Source organism: Lepidochelys kempii, chromosome 8 (genome assembly GCF_965140265.1).
Source record: "Lepidochelys kempii isolate rLepKem1 chromosome 8, rLepKem1.hap2, whole genome shotgun sequence".
Lineage (NCBI taxonomy): Eukaryota > Metazoa > Chordata > Testudines > Cheloniidae > Lepidochelys > Lepidochelys kempii.
Window position 1 is genome coordinate 92,610,638 of NC_133263.1, and position 23,995 is coordinate 92,634,632.

Below are 23,995 nucleotides of genomic sequence, written 5' to 3' on the forward strand. Positions count from 1 at the left end.
GATCTCAAAAAACAAATGGCAATTACATTTTTAACAGAATGTTTCAAAACCTTCTGCAAACAGTTAGACATCTAGCCAGGGAAGAAGGTAGAAACCATATGGGCCAATTGCTGTCTGTTGGCTGTTCAAGATGCTTTGGTGTATCAGCAGCTGTGTTTGTCCGTTCAATACCCTTATTCTTTGTGGTCCCTCTACACTCATATCTGCAATGGATCGTCACATAGAAGGATGGACCAGTGTTTAGGGTGTTGGTGGGAGATCTGCGTTCAATTCCCTGCTCTGCCACAGATGCCCTGTGTGACCTTTGGCAAATCACTTAATCCCTCTGCACCTCAGTTCCGCGTCTGTAAAAGGGGGGATGTTGTGAGGATTAAAGGATGTGAGGTGCTCAGACTCTATGGTAATGGGGACTCTTTAAAATCTAAGGTGAGTAGCTATTGTACAGATTGCTGTGCAGGAAAAATGTGTCTATAATCGAAGCTTTCACGCTACCGTGCATTGTGTTGGTGCCAGAAATACTGTTATCACAATGCAACGCTCTAATGTGCTGGTTCGTGAGAATGGGATCACTATGGTGATACATCCGATGAAGTGAGCTGTAGCTCACGAAAGCTTACGCTCAAATAAACTTGTTAGTCTCTAAGGTGCCACAAGTACTCCTTTTCTTTTTTTTTCTTTTTTTTTTTTTTTTGCGAATACAGACTAACACAGCTGCTGCTCTGAAACCTGTTAAGGTGAAATTGTAACACTCCCTCAAAATTTGCAGCAGGCTAATTGAGCCCCTCCAGGGAGAGACACGTTTAGACAAGCAAAACCAGAGACCTGACATTTCTGACTGACAAGGCACAGGTAAGTGCAAGCAAACGTACTCATGATGCAGAAAATAACGTTCCTCGTGTGACACCTTTCCCAGCCATGAGTCTCCCACCCGTACTACAGAACATGTGTCGCAACTGAGCTTCACACACATCCCAATTTGCTTGGTATTCTGATAAATCGTATCATCCATCCAACAACAGAGGAGCGAAACTGGGCTTCCAGCATCACGATGGAAGTTGGTGACTTATTATCCCATTCTCTTTCAAGACAATGTCACATGGTAGGCAGGCACTTACCTATGCCAACAGAGTCATATCCATGATGGCAGGATTAGGGGCTCTATTCTATACTCCTTACTCAAATGGAGGAAAGACTGGACCAACTCGTAGCATAGAATAGTGCTAGTAGATACTTAGGTACAAACTGTAAAACCAGAATGTCACAGAAAACTGCATGGGGGGAGGACCATTGTACCCATCAAAGCCTCTAGCTGAGAGGACAAACTGGAATGCAGGAGTAAGGTGTGTAACTGTGGGTTTTTGTAGTGTCCCCTTGAGTATAAACCCAGTGGGCCACGTTTGAGAAACTGGCCCATAACCAAAAATGCATTTGCTGAATGCTGATGTCTCTGCACTGGTCACAAATTCAGCAGTGCAAGTGTCTGCCCGAGCAAAAGAGCTGACTTGTTGGCAAAGTTAATGGCTAGCTTGTTGCCTGGCTTAGCTTGTGTTCATGGCTCTGTCAGGCTGATGGATAGTATTTACATTGAAGCTAACCTGCAGCTTGTGAGGTAGTGTGCCGCTCACAACGTTGCTCCTCACTATAGGATTCAAAAACTGGTTGGCAATCCTACAATGGCTCACAGGGGATAGGGCAGAATTGGGTTCCAGTCAGGCTGTCGCTCAGAAAAAGCATTACTGTTCATTACACTTACTAATGTAGTTTAGCACATAGACTACATATGCTTCTAAAATAGCCACTAACGTATACAGTCCTCCAGCTACAGCAATGAATAGCAGCCCAGCAGAAATTAGATCTGGAAAAGACTTTGTACAAAAAGCTTTTTCCTAGACCAAGGCACCTTTTTTTCATAAATTAAAACCATCACAATATTAACATTTTCCATGAAATTTTGCATTATATTTGCTCCTGAAATTTTTACCAGAATGATTTTAAAAATCATAATTGACATTTTTACTTGACTGCAAATTGAGTTTTGGTAAATGAAAAACTTTTAAAAGAATTTCCATATAAATGTGAGTTAAAATTTAGCCAGTAAGCGATGAGCTAATTCACTGCTGCTCCAGCCTGCTACTCACCCTAAAGAGTGAGGGGATTTATTTAGGGGACAGATTTGCAAAAGGCCTAACAGATTTAGGGACACACACCCCAATCATGTGAGGTGCTGAGCCACCTCAACTTCAGTTGAAGTCACTGGGTATTTAGGGTGCTCAGCACCTTACGGGATTGGGCTCTTAGGGCCTATTTGTGCCAGCCTTCCTCAGGCTAAACTTCTTTTGACTTCAGTGAGCTTCCCAGGCTTCAGTGGGAGTTGAGGATGCACAGCATCTCATAAATGGTGATCAGCACTTAAGAGGATCAGTCCCTTGGGCATTTGTATGGCGCCCATCACCTCAAGTGCCTTACAGTTTTTAAATTCTATAACTCCCTACATATGTAATTAGTGAAGTAAGCTGCTTTCACTGCAACCTAAAATGTTTGTAATGCTTATAATCCCAATTAGGTATCTGTATAAAGGAGCTCACTGTTAATTAAAGGCAGAGAGGGGGAATGGTTTTCCAGCAAGAAAGCTGAAGGACCTGTCAGAGGGGTAAAGCTGCAAATAAGCTTGCAAGACTGCTTCTGTTTAGCTGAATAAGCAGGGTTTTCTTTGCTGTGACGGAGTGTAAAACTGCTTATCTTGTGAGGGTTGTGACAACAGAGGTTTGTGAGAAAGCAGCATTCCCTTGGCAAGTCCTGCCAACCAGGCCATTATTAGCAGCTTAGCCAGTTTACTTTACCCACCTCTACCTCCCATCTCAGCAAGACTAGACAAGGGTCAGAGCCCAGGTCCCTTTTGGCATTAAAAAATTTGTACTTTGACAGTCAAGATGCAGCTGCGTTTGTGGTGCATTTTAACTTCCCTTTGGGAAAGGAAGACTGCTCAGACTCTCTTAGTCATTCTGGTTGTGTTTCTTTTAATTGCTGATCATGTGAAAAAGAGACGTCCCAAGAATTTTCCTCCTGGGCCACTACTGTTTCCTTTCATTGGCACTATTGTGGACTTTAAGCAGCCCATCCACCTCGTTTTGCAGAAGGTAAGAGCCTGACTGAAGTTTATCGTATTAATGCTTTGCATGTACAGAGCGTGTTCTATAGCAGACCCTTGGAAATGCTCTACAGACAGTAAGCCTGACAGCCTGTGGTGTAGGTAACTGTTACTGGACCTTGCTGGGTGCAGATGGGACCTAAATGCAGCAGAACTCCAGCGGAGAGGTTGTGTAGAAACTGATTCCATCCCACCTCTGCCTCTCTGTGGTATCACGGAAGGGCTGAGACAGATTGGGGAAGGGATGATAGGTGATTGGTGGATTCACAATTATGCAGACTTATGAAGAGCCTTTGTCCATTTACTTTGCCTTTGTTCTGGTGCCCAGGATTCGTCCCATTCCATCTATTGTACAGATGGAAGAGCTAAGGCACAAAGAGGTTAAGTGCCTATGTGACTTGCTCAGGGTCACACAGAGAAGCAGTGGCAGAGCCAGGAATAGTATCCAAGAGTCCTAACTGCCAGTGAAGTCAGTGGCGCTATGACAATTGACACCAGCCGAGGATCTTCCCGCCGAAAAAGTGGAGGAGGGGGCTTACCCTCCATTATAACTGGCTGGGCAAAGTAACATCCCTCCGGGGTCTGGCTTGTTTTCTTTTGCTATTACTTTAAAATATGTCTTCTCTTGTGTTGCATCCAGCCTAGGCCTGGGTGCTGTTCTCACAGGCTCCCATTCCTCTTGAGTGAAGCCTGGGAGAACTTGGGAAACACATGTCTGATAGGTTTTAGGCATCAAAATAACAATTATGCTTGTAAGACAAGGGCCAGCTATAATTCCTTGTACTTATTTTGCTGTGTTGAAGAAGGATCCTACAGATGATGAAGACATCCCATTCGGGCAGAGCATTAAGGGCATTATCAATGCTTTTAGGCCTCTGATTTGTCCTCTTCTTCCCACTCAGAACTGTTACAATCTGATGGAGAAAACACTCCTGATCCTAAATGGTAATGGTATCTTCCTTTCCTGGAAAAAGAGAACATGTGGGATCAAAAGTGAATGTTCAGTGTGGAAGGTATTAACCTGCTGAGGAAGATAAGGGCTGGCCTAAATATTAAGCACAGTCTGACTCTGACTGGTGGTGGCAGGTGTCTTAAACCCTGTCCATACAGATGCTATATGCACACATTGGTAAGGGAATATGCCATGGAAAATCCAGGCCTTGGCAGATGCTCTATAAGCCAATATGCAAAGTTTTAGTTCTAACCGCCTAGATTTAGTTCTACGTGTGTAAAAGCGTGGGGCGGGGGGGAGGGCACGGAGATGATGAGGAACCATTATAATGGAGTTTATCTTTTTTTGATGAGAACTTTGGCCTAACGTTGGTCCCATATGTTACCAAACATTCCAGGAGGATCATCTGGATCATCCTCTAGCATTAGTGTTCCAGTGTGTAAGAGTCATGTCCAAGTTATACAGAGCAGAGCTTTAGGCAATGCCTATGATCAGATTGCTAAGGAGGCATCTCTCCTACACTACAGCTTGCCAGTATTTTTGTACCATCTCCATCCTTCCAGTGGCTTGTTTGACACAGAAGGTAACTAAATCAGAGGAACGTGTCTTTCAGCTTATTGGCCGGTATGGCAACATTTTCAGTGTGCAGTTTGGAAATCTGACATTTGTGGTGGTCAACGGATGCCAACTAGTGAAGGAAGCTCTTATCCATCAAGCTGAAGTATTTGCAGATCGACCACATATACCACTTCTCCGTGAAATTTTTAAAGGCCTTGGTGAGTTCCCGTGATGTGGTTGTCATTGGTTGCTACTTCACCTGAACAGCAGCATGACCATTCCAAAAAAAAAAAAGCTGAATTCTGCCCTTGGCTACAATCCCAGCAACTTTACCTGGGATGCACAGGAGAGCTGGAATTGTTCCAGTGTTTCTAAATCTCAGTGAGGAAATATTATTTTACTCCCTCTCTCTGAAAGGTTGGGGGATGGGATCGTTCTGACTGGTTTCACTGAATTTAACATGAGAGCTAGTATGGAGTGTAAACAGCCCCTCCCAATTTTGGGTCAGCTGGACACATAACATATAAAGCACTTTTGCTGAATAGGACCTAGATTTTTTTAGGGTATTGAAAATACCTTTAAACATCTGGCCCTAGGCTAGCTACATATTTACTGCAGGTTTGGTATTTCTGAACCTGAATCAATTCCCGAAATCTCAATGACCTGGAAAACGTGAACTAGCAATGGAGAAGAGACAAAGCTATCTTTTAGGCTAAAATTTTCAAACCTGGGTTGCCTGAGGCTAGGGTCCAAAATCCATGTAGGCACCTAAACAGAAGTGGTCTGACTTCCAAAGGCACTGCAGCACTTGCAGCGTCCAGTGCTTTGGACCTTTGGCCACTTTGGTTTAGGTGCCTACATAGCTGCAGGGCCCTAACCTCAGGCAACAAGGTTGGAAAATGTTGACCTTAAAAACCGTTGTTTGCAGTGTTGTAGCCGTGTTGGTCCCAGGATATTAGCGAGACAAGGAGGGTGAGATAATATCTTTTATTGGAGCAACTTCTACTGCGGAGAGACAAGCTTTCAAGCCACATAGAGCTCTGTAGAAGACAAGCTCCCTGAAGAAGAGCTCTGTGTAAGCTCGAAAGTGTGTCTCTCTCGCCAACAAAAGTTGCTCCACTAAAAGATATTCTCTCATCTACCTAGTCAATCTTAAAATCTGTCAGACACCGATACCTCAGCAATGAGCACAGTAAAAAGAGCTAAATTCATAGACTGAGTATTGTCCTATCAGTAACAGTAACAGGCATGTAGGAGAAGGATACTGTACAATCACTAAAGCCTGTGCCTGTTGCTGCACTAGGAAAACTCCCTGCTAACTGTACAGGCCCAGAAACTGTACACCTAAATGCCTACACATTTCCCCCATGTAATTTCAGGTGGGTGCAATTATCTATCTAATCGAACACTCCCACTCATTCTGTAAATCATTCTGTTGGGTTGATGTGAATTGCAAAACATGTGTTTGTATTTCATCTTAGAGCTTGGTGCACTTCAATGTTTGGCAAAGTGACTCTGTGTATATAAGGCCAAAATCAAACTTAGTCCTGACTGAGGTAAACTCCCACTGACATTGGAAAGTTTGTCTTCTACTTGGGGCTGCGTACTACTGGGAAGAAATAGAAGGAAAAAATAGAATAAGAGAAGAAAAGAAGAGTAAAATATTTGAAGTAAACAGGGATGGTGGTTACATTTTGAGCATTTCTGAGTGCAGTTGTCCTGAAGCTTTCCCATCCGTGTCTGTGTCTCTCTCTTTCAATGTTCAGTAGTAAACAGCATGGTAATGTAAATGCTCTTGATCATCCTGTGAGAGGTACACACATAGCTACCCCTGAAGATAATGGGAGTCTGTCAGTAAAAACAGGGTGTCTGCTTCTGCTGCCTATACTCAGGCTAGGTAGTGCTTACAGGAGAGCCCACTGAGGTCAATGGGATTGCTCACACAAACAGCTTCTTCTCAGTGTGAGTGAGGCTGGTGCAATCAAGCCCTTAGTAATCACCTCAGCATTTGGCCCAAATATCCTAGTATCTGTTTATACCTGGGAAACTATTTAGATTAAAGGAGCTAAATAAATGCAAGAGGCCAGACACCTTTAAAGAGTTTCACAGGAGATGGGACAGTGGGAGGGGTGGCCAGAGCTCTGAGGCAGCTGCAAGCATTCTTTCTCTCAGGTGCTTGGCTGGCTGGTTCTTGCTCACATGCTGAGAGTCTAACTGATTGCCTATGTGGGGTCAGGAAGGAATTTCCCCCAGGTCAGATTGGCAGTCCCCATGGGGGTCTGTTTGGCCTCCTTCTGCAGCATGTGTGTTTAGTTCTCTTGCCAGGGTTTATGTGGGTATATCTCACTGAATCATTTCTTTGCCATTGCAGGGACCTTGAGCGCTGGTCTCCCTCTGTCCCTCCTATAGCATGGAACAGTCTAGTCTCCTGTGGGCTGTGATACTTTGGTTTCTTTCAGTTGTGGGGTGGTCTTGGTGGATTGTGATATACGGGAGATCAGACTAAATGATCTAGAGGTTATCTCTTAAGGGTGGGGATTTGTCACATCCCAGAGAGACATAGCTCCACTGATGTAAGTTTTCTGTGTAGACCAGCCTGTGTGACTCTTTTTTTAATTTCCCCGTTACTTTTCTTTCCTCCAGCTGCACGCAGCACCACGGCTGAACCTTACAGAGAAAATCACTCCCCACATGCAGGTCTCCCAACACTGTAATAGTACTAATAGTAAACTACTTGTGCTTACCCCTTTTATTCACACAAAGCTCAAGAGAAAAGGGGGAAAAGCAGATTAAAGCAAATCTGTAAAGCTAGCTCCAGAGTGTAAGCCGATTGCTTTTGGGTTTTAATTCCCATGCAAAAATGTACTTTAAAAATAAGTTTGTTTTTTTAATACTCTAATGATGATTTTTAAACTGTTTCCTGCATACGGCAAAACATACACATAAATATAAAAATTGCAGGGCTGATATCATCAAATGGACGTATCTGGAGGCAACAAAGAAAATTTGTTTTATCGGCCCTGAAAAGCATTGGTGTAAGCTTTGAAGAACGAATACAGGAAGAGAGCAGATATCTTACTGAAGCAATAGAGGAAGAGAAAGGTAAGAAATGAACTTACATTATTTTGTCCTAAGATTTTAGCTATGCTTTTCTCAGGACAGTCGCACAGAGATCTTGATCAGCCCCCTTGATCCGTGCCAACACTACCCATGGCCTTTGGGGAGCCTAGGCCAGAAACACCTGGAATGGTTGTGACACGTAAATATATGCACCATGATGGCACCAGTGAAAGGAATAACCATAGGAAAACAGGAATTGCCATATGAGATCAAGACCTGGGCTCCATCTACTCTGGTAGCCTATCTCCGAAAGTGGCCAGTACAAGATGCTTCAGAAGGAAGTGCAAAGAGGTCCATAATGGACATTTATGCAATAATCTGCCCAAACAAGAGGTTTATCTATTTTTTCTTTTTATTATTTTTATTATGATTGGGGCTCCTAGGCACTATCAAGAATCAAGGCTTCTTTGTGCTAGAGAATATGTTTTATATGTATTGGGAAAATAAACATAGAAGATTTCAGTAGTATTTGGATACGTAACAGAACAGCACATGCAATGCATGATGTTGGGGGGAGGGATAGCCCAGTGGTTTGAGCATTGGCCTGCTAAACCCAGGGTTGTGAGTTCAATCGTTGAGGGGGCCATTTAGGGATCTGGGGCAAAAATTGGGGATTGGTCCTGCTTTGAGCAGGGGGGTTGGACTAGATGACCTCCTGAGGTCCCTTCCAACCCTGATATTCTATCTATGTAATCTTTATTTTAAAAAAGCATATGATTTATATGTATTGTTATCCAATAATGGATTTTTAAGCAGCCATCCAGACTTATCCTCCCATAACTTTCTATTTGTCTTTTATAGTTTATATAGGTATGCCAAGAAATCCGTTGTTGTGGTGTTTGTGGAATACAGTTAGTATGCAATGTGTAGAGGAGAGCTAATCTTTAAAGGGATGCAGTCTGGTTGTTTAGGACCAATAAGAAAATGTTATTAAAATGTACAAAACCTAAGACTATATTAATATTATAAATGGTTTCCTGGATACTTTAATTGGGTTTCCCCTGCAATATTTAAAACCCAAACGTGTCAGCTTTGTGCTAGGGCACAAAAGTTGAAAGTTAAATCGACTAGAAACTGACTATAGAACTGTTAGAAAATAAGAATACTTAGATCTTATGTAGAGCTTTTCCATATGTAGATGTTAATATGCTTTAAGTAGATGAGTAACCAAATATTAACCCCATTTAACAGGTGGGAATCTGAAGTCCTCAGAGGTTCAGTGGATTGCCCCAGGTCCTAACAAGCCATTGAAGAGCTAGAAATAGGACCCAGGTCTGCTGACTCATAGTCTGGGAGTTCCTATTCATTTGCCATACTGAACGTAGCGTAAAACCAAAACAGTATAAGTGGTGAAAAGTAAATTGGATTTAAAATAATATTTCAGTTTTAAGAATCTACAGTGGTATTATTACACTAGTCTGGAATATTTTTAAACTGACACTGTACCTATATTTTCTCCTCCAGGGCAACCATTTGACCCTCATTATAAAATTAATAGTGCTGTTTCAAATATTATCTCTTCCATCACTTTTGGGGAGCGCTTTGAATACCATGACAATCAGTTCCAGGAATTACTGCATTTACTCTCTGAGACATTACTCCTCATAGGAAATTTTTGGGGCCAGGTAAAGCTGGTTTGTTTTTTGATTTCAGACACCTGAAAAGTAAAGTAGTTAGAGTGAGAGCAGAATCAAGTGAGGGGAATCTGACTTTTCCTTGTAAAAAAAAAAAAGTATAATGATCTATGGGAAATGACCCTGTATTCCTTCATGTGAGTATCGTTTCCTTAATTCTGGTTTTTATTTGGGCTGTCGATTAATCGTAGTTAACTCACACGACTAACTCAGAAAAATTAATTGCAATTAAGAAAATTAATCGTGATTAATCACAGTTTTAATTGCACTGTTAAACAATGGAATACCAATTGAAATTTATTCAACATTTTGGATGTTTTTCTACATTTTCAAATATATTGATTTCAGTTACAATGCAGAATACAAAGTGTGCAGTGCTCACTTTATATTATTTTTATTACAAGTATTTGCAAAAATTATAAACAAAAGAAATAGTATTTTTCAATTCACCTCGTACAATATCGTAATGCAATCTCTTTATCATGAAAATGCAACTTACAAATGTAAGGTTTTTTTGTTACATAACTGCACTCAAAAACAAAACAATGTAAAAATTTAGCAGCTACAAGTCCACTCAGTCCTACTTCTTGTTCAGACATTGACTAAGACAAACAAGTTTGTTAACATTTATGGGAGATAATGCTGCCAGCTTCTTATTTACAGTGTCTACTGAAAGTGAGAACAGGCATTCGCATGGCACTTTTGTAGCCAGCATTGCAAGGTATTTATGTGCCAGATATGCGAAACATTCGTATGCCCTCTCATGTTTCAGCCACCATTCCAGAGAACATGCTTCCATGCTGATGACGCTCATTAAAAAATAATGCATAAATTACATTTGTGACTGAAGTCCTTGTGGGAGAATAGTATGTCTCCTGCTTTGTTTTACCTGCATTCTGCCATGTATTCCATATTATAGCACTCTCAGATGATGACCCAGCATGTGTTGTTCATTTTAAGAACACTTTCACTGCAGATTTGACAAAACGCAAAGAAGGTACCAATGTGGGATTTGTAAAGATCGCTATAGCACTCGACCCAAGATTTAAGAATCTGAAGTGCCTTCCAAAATCTGAGAGGGATGAGGTGTGGTGCATGCTTTCGGAAGTCTTAAAAGAGCAACACTCTGATGTGGAAACTACAGAACCTGAACCACCAAAAAAGAAAATCAACCTTCTGCTAGTGGCATCTGACTCAGATGATGAAAGTGAACATGCGTTGGTCTGCACTGCTTTGGATCTTTATGGAGCAGAACCAGTCATCAGCATGGAAGCACATCCTCTGGAATGGTGGTTGAAGCATGAGGGGACATATGAATCTTTAGTGCATCTGGCACGTAAATATCTTGTGACGCTGGCTACAACAATGTCATGTGAATGCCTGTTCTCACTTTCAGGTGACAATGTAAACAAGAAGTAGACAGTATTATCTCCTGCAAATGTAAACAAACTTGTTTGTCGAGTGATTGGCTGAACAAGAAGTAGGACTGAGTGGACTTTGTTTTATTGTTGAATGCAGTTATTTTTGTACATAATTCTACATTTGTAAGTTCAACTTTCATGATAAAGAGATTGTATTATGTTACTTGTATGAGGTGAATTGAAAAATACTATTTCTTTTTTTATAGCACAAATATTTGTAATAAAAAATAAATATAAAGTGAGCACTGTACAGTGTGTTCTGTGTTGTAATTGAAGTCAATATATTTGAAAATGTAGAAAACATCCAAAAATATTTAAATAAGTGGTATTCTATTATTGTTTAACAATGCGATTAATCGTGATTAATTTCTTTAATCGCTTCACAGCCCTACTTTTCACAAAAAAGGTGTGGGTGCTAAAAAAGAGAGAAACCACCAAGTATGTTGTTTCACATCCAAGCTATATGAAAACACAAATGTTGTGTGATCGTGATGCAAATTCTGTAGCACGTCAGGTTCATTTAAAAGGTTTATCCATAGATGTGTTTGGGAAATTTCATAAACTTCTACAATTTCTATGGAAAATGGACAAAATTATCCTTAAAATCCCCCCCCCCAGTTTTCAACTAGATTTATTCCTGAATCATACTGGGGATGATCATAGCACTTACCTACCTCACAGAGGTGTTGTGATGATAAATACATTTAAGATTGTGATTTGAGATCTACTGATGAAAAGCACTAGAACTAGGTATTTATTATTATTATTTGTTAATGACTGGCCTGAGTTTCCAGATTTATAACTAGATCTGGCCAATACTGATTGATTTGGAGTTTTACTGTGAATAGATTATGCAGTTCTGCATACTGTGGGTCAGACTCTGATCTCAGTTATATCTGTAGAACTCCACAGTCAATTGATTTATTCTGGGCCTACACCATAAGACTCTGGTTGGTTTTTTTAAGTTTTTGTTTCAGATTAAGGGATTTTATTGGCCAGCATGAGTTCCAAAAAAATAAACTTTTATTGTCAGAAAACAGTGGGTCTAAATCACACCCATTTCACACCAGTGTAACTCCATTGACTTCAGTGGAATAACTCCTGCTTTGCCCTGGTGTAAATGTTTGGAGAATCAGGCTAATAAACTGTGCTAGATGTGTTAAACTGTAATCGATTTTTTTTCTTGATCCTACGAGGTATTAATTTTTCCTGTTCCCTTACATCTTAACAGCTGTATAATGCTTTCCCCTGGCTAATGAGGTGGGTCCCAGGGCCCCATAATAAAATTTTCAAACATTGGGAGAAACTTAAATATTTTGTGAAAGGAGTGATTGCAAAGCACAAGGGGGACTGGAATTCATCTGAAACCCGAAACTTCATTGACTGTTATCTGAAGGAAATAGAAAAGGTAAGAGGACAAAGAGAACCAACAATTTACTGCGCAACGGAAAGAAAAAGCAATAGACAACACTTAGAATTTAGACACTAGCTTCTCAGATAAGCTATCTGGAGCTGTGTTTGTCATTTGGATTTTGCCATTCTAAATTGCTCACTAATTCTTTTAGGGCAAAATTTTCTAAGAAAAGTTGTTTGAATGGATAGTTATTTTTCGTTTAAAAGTACTTACAATGTACAGCATGCTGTTTTAAAGCACTTGGAAGGTCACTTAATCTAATGTACTTGAGAATTCTCAAGTACAATTTTTTTAATGAAATTTAACATTAAAAAATGTTGAAAAAAAATTTAACATTAAAAAATTTAAAGAAGTCCTTGATTTGCCAAAAGTCACTGCCCTGCCATACTGCACATGGGATTTTCAAAATGGTCTAGGGGAAATAAGGATGTATCACAAACTAATTAACGTAAATCAGAGACCCAGTCCTGAAACTCTGATGGACATGAGTTAATATCAAAAACATCAATAGGACTGTTCAACTGAATATGGTTTTCTAACGTGACTATGATTTACAAGATTGCAATGCAGAAGGAATACGGTGGGTGGGGGGTGCTAAGGTGCATTAAAGTCATCTTTGCACCCTCCTCCTCAGGTGCTGGAAAGGCCCCTGGAGTAACTTAGACAGCCCTGGGATCCTAAGTTACAGCAGCCTGGGTGGCTTTATGGGCCGCAGCGCTGAACAGAATCTTTGCAGTGCATCACGCTGTGGCTCTGCCCTTGACACATTTCCTGCCCTGGGATTAGGAAAGTGGTCCTCAAAAGGCAGCCTGCCAGCCATCTGTCCCATTGCCTCTATTGGGGGGGATCCTCCTCCAGGTGTCACCAGAGCTTTTGGGGCCCCCTGCTTTGACCTTCTTACCCAAAGTAAAGGAGCAATGGGGTGCAGTTCTCACCCTAGATATATGAAAAAGCCAAGACTGAGATTTCCGAGGCAGTGCAGCGGATTTAGACACAATCTTCTATTAATTTTAACAATTACGTCAATTTGGTGAGGCCTTAGGTTTTTCTTTTGAGGTGGATAATTTGCCTGTCCATGCTACCACATATAACTAATATATATATATATTTCTACCTCCTTTTATTTTAAAGTCTAAGGATGATTCCATCTCTTATTTCAATGAGGAAAATCTACTGTGTTGCACACTGGATCTGTTTTTAACTGGGACTGAAACAGCTGCCACAACCATACGCTGGGCTCTGCTGTACATGGCAGTATATCCCAAAATTCAAGGTAGATTTTGTAATGGTTTAAAATTGAAATTGTCCTTCCTTCCTTTCAGTTTATTCCTTATAGGCCTGATTCAAAGCCCACTGATGCAAATGGAATTCTTCCCACTGATTTCTGTGAGCTTTGAATCCAGGCCTTATATTCTGCCCTTAAATTCCTCAGTGAGCCCCAGTAGCTGAAAGATTGCCTTTCTCACTTCACTGGGAACAGCACTGAGAACAACAAATGAATGCTTATTGTACTGGCTACATCTGAGCTTCGGCACTGGAAATCCTCAAGCTAGTGGGGTCTTTGCAGCTCTAAGTGCATAGGTCTCTGCAGAACAACCACCACAAGCATGAGAGGGAAAGGACTGTCTAGTGGTAAATGCTCACTCCTGGGAACTGACTTCTTCTTGGCTTTGCACTGACTTCATGTGTGACCTTGGACAAGCCACTTCACCTCTGTGTGCATCAGTTTCCCCATCTGTAAAATGGGAATGATTCTTAGCTACTTTACAGGGGTAATGTGATGCTTAATTAATTAATATTGAAAGGCATGCTGAAATCTTGAGATAGAAAGTTCCATAAATGTATGATGATTTATTATTAATTGGCACTTTTTGTAACAGCCTCAGCAGACATCCCCATGACAGAGTGGTCATGAATAATGAAGGCCTGACCCCAAATCCATTGAAGTCAGTGGAAAGACTCCCATTGACTTCAATGGGCTTTGAGCCAGGTCCTGACTTATCTTCCACCACTTGAGGGCTAGAGCTAGTTCCTTGCAGGCATGGTCAAGGCAGGTTGGCAAGGCAACGTGAGGGAGCCTTGCACTGCTGTTGCCCATGCTGTACCTTTTTGCGACTAAGCACAGCATTTACATCCAGGATTTGGAAGGAGGAAGGAGGCACCTGTCACTCAAAGCACTTTAAAAATAAAAATGCAGCTGAAAATCTGAACAATTCAAGGCTCTCTAAATAGAAAAACTGCTTCTCCTCATCATAACTGTTAATGTGGCTTTTGGCTTCTTTTCAGAGAAAGTGCAAACAGAAATTGAGACAGTGATTGGCCAGTCCCGGCAACCAATGATGGATGACAAAGAGAATATGCCGTATACCAACGCAGTCCTCAATGAAGTACAAAGGATGGGCAACGTAGTACCTATAAATGTGCCCAGAATGGCAACCAGTGACACTACACTGGCAGGATTCCATTTGCCAAAAGTAACCTGAAAGGAAACCAAACCTTCCTTTCTTCTTCTGTTGGTTTGACGTTAGATCTAACTTTTAATTCTTTTACGGCAAAATCTCATATAATTTAAAAGCAGGTGAAACTATTAGAATCCAATAGCAATTTAACAGAGTACTTTAGAAATTTCTCTAAAAACTAAAATAATAGAGATTGGTGTCATTTTCATGACTTTTAAAAATCCATCTATAGAAGTGATATAATTCTTATTACATTATATATGATCTAAAATCCCATAGAAAAATTATAATTTTCTATTAAGGTCTACAGAAGTTCTCTATAAAGATAACTTTTCTGGAGAAAGGAACTATGTAAAAAGGGCTTCGTTCTCATTTTACAAAAAAATATTCATTTAATTCCTTGATTTTTCTGTGTGCTGCAAAGACTTCAGTTTTGGTGTTAAGAAAAATACAATATAGGGTAATTTCATGAATGATATGAAACTGAGACCCAGAGACCATGGGAACCAATAGTAAGAGGACATAGAATTTTGATATGTTAGGCTTAAGTGTCTTAGGAAACTCTGCTTTGATAAATAAATAGCACTAATTAAAAGCTAGTTTTTAGCAGCTAGTTTTTAGCAACAAGCACCAAGCTCTCATTCTAATAGTAAATATCAAACAGCCTGTTGTTTCTTATACCTCCCAGTAACCTGATCAGTTGTTTCATGGAGAGAGCTGACTCCTTAATGTTTGTACAATCAATCCTATAACTTGACTGCAATGTTTGCCCCTCTCTGGTGGAGGATGGGAAGTTTCTTGTTATGTGGTAGCAATTTTAGCTTGCTTAAAAAAAAAAAGCAACAGCTGAAGCAAGTTTTAGTTTAAAACCTTATGTACACACAGAAATTGCACTAGTTTAACTAAAATCAGTTTGAAAAGTTAAACTGATGCAAACTCCTGTGTGGACACCCTTTTATTGGTTTTAAACTGGCTTCCGTTGGTTTAGCCGTACTAACATAATTGTAATTTACTGACACAAGTCAAACCAATAAAAATCAGACTGCAAATAAACTAAAAGTGTCTGTGCAGGGTGTTGCATTGGCTTAATGAAGGCCGTGTCTATACAAGGCTATCCAGAAAAATTAATCTGAATTAACTAAAGGTGTGAATTTGAAGTAGATTAGTTAAACAGCACTAAATCCCTGTGTGGACACTGTTATTAAACTGAATTAAATCTCCTTTAATTCTGAATTAGTGAGTTCACACGGGGGTTTAAGCAATTTAACTAGTCCACTTCAAATTCACACCTTTAGTTAATTTGAATTAATTTTCTTGGATGTCCTTGTATAGACAAACCTTAAATTGTTAAAGAAAACACCTTTATTTAAACCAATTCCACTGTGTGTGTAGATCAGGTCTAAGAGAAGTAATAAAATAGTGTTAAAAACAAAATGGCTCAATATGTAACCTTCAAGCACACACCCACCGACTTGTTTTTAGTTCTCATTCTCCTCCTCCTCCCCTTTTGCAGGGTACCACTTTGATCCCCAATTTGACATCAATAATGGTTGACAAGAATGTGTGGGAAACTCCTGATACATTTAATCCTGAGCATTTCCTGGAAAATGGCCAGTTTAGGAAGCGGGAAGCCTTTCTGCCTTTTTCTGCAGGTGAGACCATGTGTGAGGGAATGTTTTTGCATGAAAAGGCCAATGTCATATTTTAAAAGTAGATGAAGCTAGGAAGTGCCATCCCAGGACAAACCAATAGTCCATCTTGTCCAGTGTTCTGTCTCTGACACTAGCCATTACCTGATGCTTCAGAGGAAAACTTAAAATCCTTGTAATGGGCAATACTAACTGGGCAATACTGTACCACAAAGGAAAATTCCTTCCTCACTCCATCTACCAATGCAGACTTTTTTACTGTATTTGTTAATAGTGCAAGTCGGCTGTTAATTGGTTTTCAGAGTTTGCCTCTGAGAACAATCTCCAACATTTTCATTAAGTGGTAAAGCTCTGAGGAAAGTTCCCACATTCTTGTTGGATAACAGTCCCTCCCCACTGTCAACGAAGAGATCTCTCATGCAGAAGAATGTTCAATGGACATACAAGAGGAGGAAATATAGGGAAGAGGATATCTAGGAGCCATCATAATTCTAACTAAATATAAAGGATGATCATAAAGTCCTATTCAGCTTCTCATAGTGGGGCTTTGTGTGTACAGTATTAGCTCAGAGGCAGCAGCAGACTCATAGTCCAGCCGCTAGAGAGTTTCAAAAATGCACAGTGTTAATGTGGATATAATTAGAGATGTCGAGAGCTCCTTTGAGACTATCAGTACATTTTATAATAATAATAGTCCCCAAATCTTACATGGCAAACACCAAGGTAGTAGTACTGATTAGATTAAGGCAATTGGCAAGTTTTTCAGGGAACTTACTGTCTGAGTGAATTTTTAATGGAACAGAACGCTGTGTTTGCTATCGCTTAACCCTGTAATTATAGCAGTAATCCATCAGCTGCTCTTTCTTCCCCTTCCAGGAAAGCGGGTTTGCCCTGGAGAGCAGCTGGCTAGAACAGAGCTGTTCATCTTCTTCACCACCCTTATTCAGAAATTCACATTCCGAGCTCCAGAGAACGTGGAGTTAAACTTTGAATTCACAATAAGCCTCACACGCTGTCCGAAGCCATTCCAGATTTGTGCTGTTTCTCGCTGCTGAAGATCAGGAAGATGTTGTTGGTTTTGCTTCTCATTAAACATCTGCTGTTCAAGGAGAAAAGCTCCCCTCCTTCCCTCCCTCCCTGTCTGCCCCATTACTTAAGTTTTTCTCTATTTTGATTTTTTTCCCAGTTATTTTATGCCAGGAGTTTCCTAGCAACCAGATTATGGATTGTGGGACATCTGTGCCCCTGAGATTGCTCCAGGCAACAGTAATGGGTATGTTACCTAGAGTACACTGCCCTTTGGTGGGAGTAGCCTGATTCTCCCTGAGGTCTGCCAAGGAATGGGCTCTTACTTGGTGCCCCTTGTCTCAAAGTGACAAGACAGTGGGAACTATCACTTGATCCCATTCTGGCAGTAAAAGCACTCAGACACAGTTGGGAGCCTGGGACATGAAAGCAGCAGTTGGACTTGCCCGTGGTGGGAAATATGATTCTTAAACAATCATGGAGGTGGATGGAGGTTTACAAGTAGCACTAGAACCCAAATCTCCTAGATTTCAGGTTGGGTCAGGGATCTAGTCAAACTTTTGGTAGCCTCTAGTCAGGGTTCTTGTATTACATTCCCAACCCTGCCACTGACAGGTATGGTAGCCTTGGGTAAGTTGCTTATGTCAAAATTTTCAAAAGCGGCCTCTGATTTGGTGTACTTCAATTGAGATATCTCGTCTTGGTAAAGCACTTCGTTGGGTGACATGGAGGGCAAGTCAGAAAGGTCATGGAAAATGGGCACCCAAAAATTGAGGCCAAAATCAGAGGCCGCTTTTGAACATTTTGGCCTTATCCACTCTGGGCCTCTGCTAATCACCTTGAGAAATGGTTATATTGCTAGTTATTACTTGAGTCATGCAGATGATGTCAGTAAAGCTGGTCAGATAATAGGGCTTTTTTTTCCTGTTGACATTCCTTATTTTTTTTTTTTTTTTTTTTTGGCAAAAAGTCCAATAAGAAAATATTTTGGCCAAAACGCAAAAAAATGTTGCTGGAAAACAGTAATACTTCAATTTGGTAATGCTGCTGTGGTGTCTCATGGGAGTTGTAGTTCACGTACCTCATGCTCCCATTCTCCTTTCTAGGCTGCACTCCCTGGCTGAAATACATTTCCTGTGATATACCATGGTTTCCCCCTTGGAGGAAGAGGCGATGCATCATGGGAGTCCCTAGTCATGGTGGCTCATGGGAAATGTAGGAAAATGGAAACATGGCCAACCAATCTACAACTCCCACAATGCACTGCATGAGCATATCCAACTCTAAATATTTTGGTTTTCAAGAGTTTGGGTTTTTGATGAAAAATCAAAATTTTCTATTGAAAGCAGACGCTTTCTGCAAAAAGTTCAGCTTAGTCAAAACCCCAAATTTGCCATAAAAAAATTAAATGCAAGATTTTCAGTCAACCCAGTTGTAAAGCTTAATTAACGAATGCTTCTGAAGTGCATTGAGAGTGCCACAGACGTACAAGCCATTATATCCATTTAAAAAGTTAAGTACAATTATATCTGGTCATTTGAGAGTTATCCAAGGTTGTGAGTGTTTTACACTTAAATTATTTTTCAAAGTGTTATTTTTGTGAGCCCAGCTCAAAAATCTGCTTCATTTAAGTTCAGTCTTGGCATGTAAGTTAGTCCTTAATGAGGAAATCATGCTTAGTTAAGAAAAAGTGTCTGGCTACCTGAATCCCTGATATTCTGATGGTTTTGGATGTCCCCCCGCAATCCTTGTAAAATCAGTGTTTATCTTTACTAAAAATAGCTTATTATGCATTTCCTTACCAGCTTACATATCCCAAGTGTGCAGCAATTCAAATAAATGCACTCACAGGCATACTTACAGTATATGTAATAAGGACACATTTGGATAAATTTAACCCCTGTTATGTCAGCTAAGCAACTTCCAATTATCATACAGAATGCATCAGCTGAATGCCCAGTTACTTCTGCATTGAAATAAAAGCACGCCATGGGACAAATTCCACCCTCCGCCACACCCATGAAGATAACAAGATTGCACAGTTGCAAGCAAGGTCAGAATTTGGCCTACTGTGTCTGTTTCAGAACCTATAATAGCATCTGACATAATTTAAATGATCACATATTTGAAAATTATAGGGACTATTCGGGCATGCACCACGTTCTCTTAGAGCTGGGGCACTGGGAGGAGCATCTGAGTTTTGGAACAGGAGGTTCTGGGTTCTATCCAGACTATCTATGTTGACTTGAAGTTCCAATTAGCTTTGTCAAGCAGCATAGTGACAGCTGTGAAGGCCTAACTAGTAATGGATTTCTTACAGCAGGGGTGCATAATTTATGGCCCACAGGCCTTACACGGCCCACCGGAACATTTCTTAAGGCCCAGTGCCTGCTTCAACACAATATACTAATGGCCGATCCGTTAGCGTTTTGTCATCGTGTTTACTTCATTTTAGTTTACACAAGTATGTAAATAGACAATACTGTATATAGAACCAACCTATCTAAATACAAAACAAGCTGAGCTTAAAATATAAATTAATACAGGTGACTTTAAATCTTATTAAAATATGTAGAATCTGTTTGGGCCACATGAGCTTGTGCTTAGGTTTATGTGGCCCTCCTGTGTAATAAGGTTGGGCACCACTGTCTTACAATATGAATTCCTCATGATGTTGCATTAGAGTTTTGTACTGAATTAATGATTATTCCTAAGCAAGGATGGCTATTGTCTCTCTTTAAACACTGGAAATGCAACATTTCATTTACTATCTCATCGCTGTATGCAGAATAAATACGAAATTGCAGTACGGTATAAACATAAACTATGCTTTGACCATAGTCATGAGAATTATATGACAGCTGCACTCTTCCCGTCTGATTGAACTTTGTTGTAAAAATTTAATATTGCAATGGTCTAACGAGGGTGCGCATATTCAAATACGAAAATGCACGCTGAAAAGATAACTGTTTCAAGAAATCAGTGACTTGGCATAGATATGGTAGGTTTGAAATTTGGGTGTCCAATATAATTATGCTTACAAGACACTTCTCAGGGGGCTAATCAGAATTCAGTAGCTGAGCCTATAAAAGAATGTTGTGTTTGTCATCAAGAGCAAATGATGATTGTAAGGGAAGGAAGCAGCAGTGGAGAGCCATAGCTCTGTCTGCAGTAGAAAATAAGAAGCAGGTACAATTTCCTCTTTTGCTTTCTAGTTCTCCATCAATGATCATTGTATCGCTATTAAGGCTATGTTTTAGTCACGGGTATTTTTAGTAAAAGTCATGGGCAGTAAACAAAAATTCATGGCCTGTGACCTGTCCATGACTTGTATTATACACCCCTGACTAAATCTTGGGGTAGGGGGACAGCCCGGGAGTGCAAGGGGTGCTGGGGGAAGGCTGCCTGGAGGGCGCCATGTGTGCTGAGCCCGGGAGTGCAAGGGGTGCTGGGGGAAGGCTGCCTGGAGGGCGCCATGTGTGCTGAGCCCGGGAGTGCAAGGGGTGCTGGGGGAAGGCTGCCTGGAGGGCGCTATGTGTGCTGCTGGGGGCTTGGAAAAACCTCGCTGATGCTAGGGGGGGAAGGGCAGTGGCATGTGGCCTGGGACCCCAGCAGGTGCTGGGGGGACAGTTGGCGGGGCTGGCAGGCTCCCTACCTGGCTCCGCGCCTCCCCACAAGCAGCAACATCTCCCTCCCTCAGCTACTAGGTGGAGATGTGGGCAGGCAGCTCTGTGCGCTGCCTCAACCCCGAGCACCAGCTCTGCAGTTCCTATTGGCTGGGAATCGTGGCTAATGGGAGCTGCGGGGGCAGTGCTTGCAGGTGGAGGCAGCACACAGAGCTGTCTGGCCATGCCTCCGCCTAGGAGCTGAGGGAATTTGCTGCTGCTGGGGAGCCCCCCTGAGGTAATCACCACTCACAGCCCTCACCTCCTCCAGTGCCCCAATCCTAAGCCCTGAGCCCCCTCCCACACCCAAACTCCTGCTACTGCTGTGGGGGGGCAGGGACCTGAGAGTGCCCCAGCAGCGGCCACTGCGGCTGGCCCAGGGGCCACTTGCACTGCTCAAGTGGCCCCCAGCCGCAATGGCCACTGCAGAAGTCACAGAGGTCCCAGAAAGTCACGGAATTGGTGACAAACTTGCAGCCTTAATCATTATTGTTCATTATTGTTTCCTGCTACAAGCTGTTAATAAATACAACTTTAAAGCCACATCATGGCTTTCATGGGAAAAGTGCACAGCAGGATCATAAAACTCTTTGTTTCAACTCACTTCATTTCCTCCACATCTTCCAGGAGCAAGGTTTTCACCCAACAGAGGTGGTAGCCCTCCTCACCTGCCGTGGGTACCCTAAAATCATCATGAGACATCTGCAGAATACTGAGGCATTTGTGCAGAGGCCTTATAATAATAATACTAAGAATTTATAGAGTGGCTTTTTAATCAGTAGATCCCAAAGCCCTTTACACGGAGATTAATGTCATTATTCCCATTTTACAGATGGAGAAATTAAGGCATATAGTGGAGCAGTGATTTGCGTCCAGCAGGCCCGTGATAGAGCCCAAACTAGAACCCATGTTTCCTGAGTCCTATTCCAGTGCTCTATCCAGTAGATAACACTGTCTCCTTTACTAGTGCCTCCATACGAACCCCTGGTCTCCCCTCCTCTGACTCCTTATGCCAGAAGTAATTGTGGCCCATAGAGACGATATTTTCCCTGCTGGAAAGAACTTCTAAGGAGGTGAATAAGTAACATATTTAAAGATTTCTCTTGTGTGAAAGTCCTTGTGTCTATATACATTTATCTCTTTAAGGGTTCTCATTTCTTAGGCCTATTATTAAAGACTATTAATTATTTAGAAACCCACCCACATTTAATCTGGAATTGTAATTTGTAGAGGTCTTGCCCATTCATGTGGCCAAAATATTGATAAGATAAGAAAAACTTTTTATGTTTTATATTGCTAAATCGACTGCCTTTTGTTTGCTAATAGGTGTAGAATATAGATACCACAAAGATTTTTCATGAGGGTTTTCTACTTTTCATAAGTGACATTTTCTTTTGATATGAGACACTCACTAATTAACAGGAAAAATAAGAGAGTAAATAAAGCACATTTCCACTGACTTTCAATAGAAATCTCAAGGAATAGAATAATCTGGCTGTTGTTGCTGAGCAATTATTGTGTAATTGCCCATTTATGCCACATGGGAGAGTCCTCAGCACATGTCATCACAGCATCTATTATTCAGAGATGGGGATTTTGCGAATGAGCTGTACTTTGATCATTTTAATCCTAGTTCATTTTTAATTAAGGCTTTGTGCTTAGAATCTCATAATTTTTCTAAAGAAAAAATGTAAGGGATCTGGATCTTCCAGACGTTTTAAGGGCTACTCTTTGTGTTCACTATATACATTCGATTTCATGTGAGTCCATTTGAGACCTATGATTAGGGTTACCACCTCCAAGGCAAAGAAAAACCAGCCATTGGCCAACTCCCCCTTCTCCCCTCGATGAAAAGGGTCCTAGTGCTGACTATGGCTAATTATGTCTAAAAGGTTTTAGAGGAACACAGTTTACACCCACACGCACATGTATGTGTAGTTTTAGGCTATTTTAATCATGTGTCTACCTTATCCTGACACAGCACCACAGTGCAGACTACAGGGGTGTGAACTGTAGAGCGCTATGACATGAAAACACAAATGGCAGATTAAATCTTTTAATCAAAAAGGCACCACAAATACCAGCCAGGCAGCTTAAAAACCATCCAGATAGCAACCTTACCTATGATACATGCACACAATTTGTTTGAGGCACAAGTGTAGCTCATAATGCAAAGCCTGGTCTATTTCATTTTCTATTTCAGACACAGAACCAGCCCATTGCTATAACTTTTCCTTCCTGACATCACTCATAGGCAAAATGGGACAGAGAACCAATGACAAGAAGAAAGAGTTTTGAAAGTTTACGGTCTGATCCTGTAAAGGCTTAAACATGTGAGTTTATTCATGGGAGTGGTCCCCTTGTAGATCAGACCCACAGTGTGTCCTTATGCCAGGGAAATGAAAATAGTCTTTAGCTTTCTCATTAAATTCCATAGCAAAGAAGAATTGATTTAACTTTTTCTTTAAAAGAAATTGTTGATAGCAGGAAAAAAATCATTCAAAAAAAAATCCAAACATTTAGGGTTAGATTTTTAAACCTCTCACTAACTTTGTTGAATAGTTAGTCACGTGAGTAATCCCTTTGAAATCAATGGGTCCACTCTGCTGTGTTTGGCTCTGAATTAATGGTGGCTCCCACCATGTGCCAAATTTCCCCAAAGATGGTATATGCATGCACAGAAACAGCTGCGTGGCCAGAAGTGGTGCAATTGACACATACCCAAACAATTGTCCAGCCTGTGTGTGTAAAGGCTCTGTATTGCACACACAGGTACTAGTTTCCCAAAAGTGAATGTGCAATGTAGCATTGCACTCAAATGGAAGCCAGCTTGTGTTCGCTTTGCACACCTGGCCCCGTGTCCACTTTTTAAAAATATAAATATTCTTATGAAACCATTTAAAACTTAGATTCTGTGTGCCTCTGTGTGTGTGTGTGTTTAAATATAGC

General features: G+C 41.0%; 1 protein-coding gene across 1 annotated transcript; it reads left to right on the forward strand.

The window, feature by feature from the left end:
- Positions 1 to 2,930: 2,930 nt before the first annotated feature.
- LOC140916637 (cytochrome P450 2J2-like) lies at positions 2,931 to 17,410 on the forward strand. The gene is made up of 9 exons (XM_073358309.1): positions 2,931 to 3,137; positions 4,714 to 4,876; positions 7,620 to 7,760; positions 9,243 to 9,403; positions 12,065 to 12,241; positions 13,379 to 13,520; positions 14,534 to 14,721; positions 16,220 to 16,358; positions 17,232 to 17,410. Exons 1-9 carry the CDS (start codon positions 2,931 to 2,933, stop codon positions 17,408 to 17,410), a joined length of 1,497 nt encoding a protein of 498 aa, XP_073214410.1.
- The last annotated feature ends 6,585 nt before the right edge of the window (positions 17,411 to 23,995 follow it).

What these genes read in the sequence shown, in the direction of transcription:
- LOC140916637 (XM_073358309.1), top strand. Translation starts at nt 2,931, where the DNA reads ATGCAGCTGCGTTTGTGGTGCATTTTAACTTCCCTTTGGGAAAGGAAG. An exon ending in ATCTGAAGGAAATAGAAAAG is followed by an intron (nt 12,242 to 13,378) that starts GTAAGAGGACAA and finishes TTTATTTTAAAG; the next exon opens with TCTAAGGATGATTCCATCTC. An exon ending in AGTATATCCCAAAATTCAAG is followed by an intron (nt 13,521 to 14,533) that starts GTAGATTTTGTA and finishes GCTTCTTTTCAG; the next exon opens with AGAAAGTGCAAACAGAAATT.